This window comes from Gavialis gangeticus, unplaced genomic scaffold (genome assembly GCF_001723915.1).
Source record: "Gavialis gangeticus isolate Ggan-Ray unplaced genomic scaffold, GavGan_comp1, whole genome shotgun sequence".
NCBI classification, from domain to species: domain Eukaryota; kingdom Metazoa; phylum Chordata; order Crocodylia; family Gavialidae; genus Gavialis; species Gavialis gangeticus.
In genome coordinates, this window is record NW_017729032.1 from 217,616,036 (window position 1) to 217,616,591 (window position 556).

General features: G+C 71.6%; 1 protein-coding gene across 1 annotated transcript in view; it reads right to left on the minus strand.

Moving 5' to 3' along the window:
* LOC109302330 (oligodendrocyte transcription factor 2-like) overlaps positions 1-556 on the minus strand; it is a 6,341-nt gene that overhangs the window by 1,568 nt on the left and 4,217 nt on the right. The window contains exon 3 of the mRNA XM_019523891.1: positions 8-551. Coding sequence (XP_019379436.1) covers positions 8-551 — 544 coding nt within the window. The remainder of the gene's footprint in view (positions 1-7; positions 552-556) is intronic.

Genomic DNA, 556 nt, shown 5'->3' on the forward strand with positions numbered 1-556 from the left:
CGTGGGCTGCCACGCCGGCGGGGCAGGCGGCCGGGGGGAAGCCGGCGTGGTGCCCGCCGTAGATCTCGCTGACCAGGCGCTTCATCTCCTCCAGCGAGTTGGTGAGCATGAGGATGTAGTTGCGCGCCAGCAGCAGCGTGGCGATCTTGGACAGCTTGCGCACCGACGGCCCGTGCGCGTAGGGCATCACCTCGCGGAGCCCGTCCATGGCGATGTTGAGGTCGTGCATCCGCTTGCGCTCGCGGCTGTTGATCTTGAGGCGCAGCTGCTGCAGCTCTGGCTCCGTCATTTGCTTCTTGTCCTTCTTGCAGCCCGGCGGCGAGGCGGACGACGAGGACGAGGCCGAGGACGCCTTGAAGGCCAGCTTGTCCGCCGCCGCCACCACCACCACGCCCGCCGCGCTCATGGCGCTGCGCAGCTCGGCGCTCAGCTCGGCCGCCGACTCGCCGGGCGTGGAGCTGGACACGGCGGCGCCCCCCGAGCCCGCCTTGCCGCGGCCCTGCACGAACAGCTCGTCGGGCTCCGGCGAAGACGCGCGGCTGGAGCCCAGGCTGGC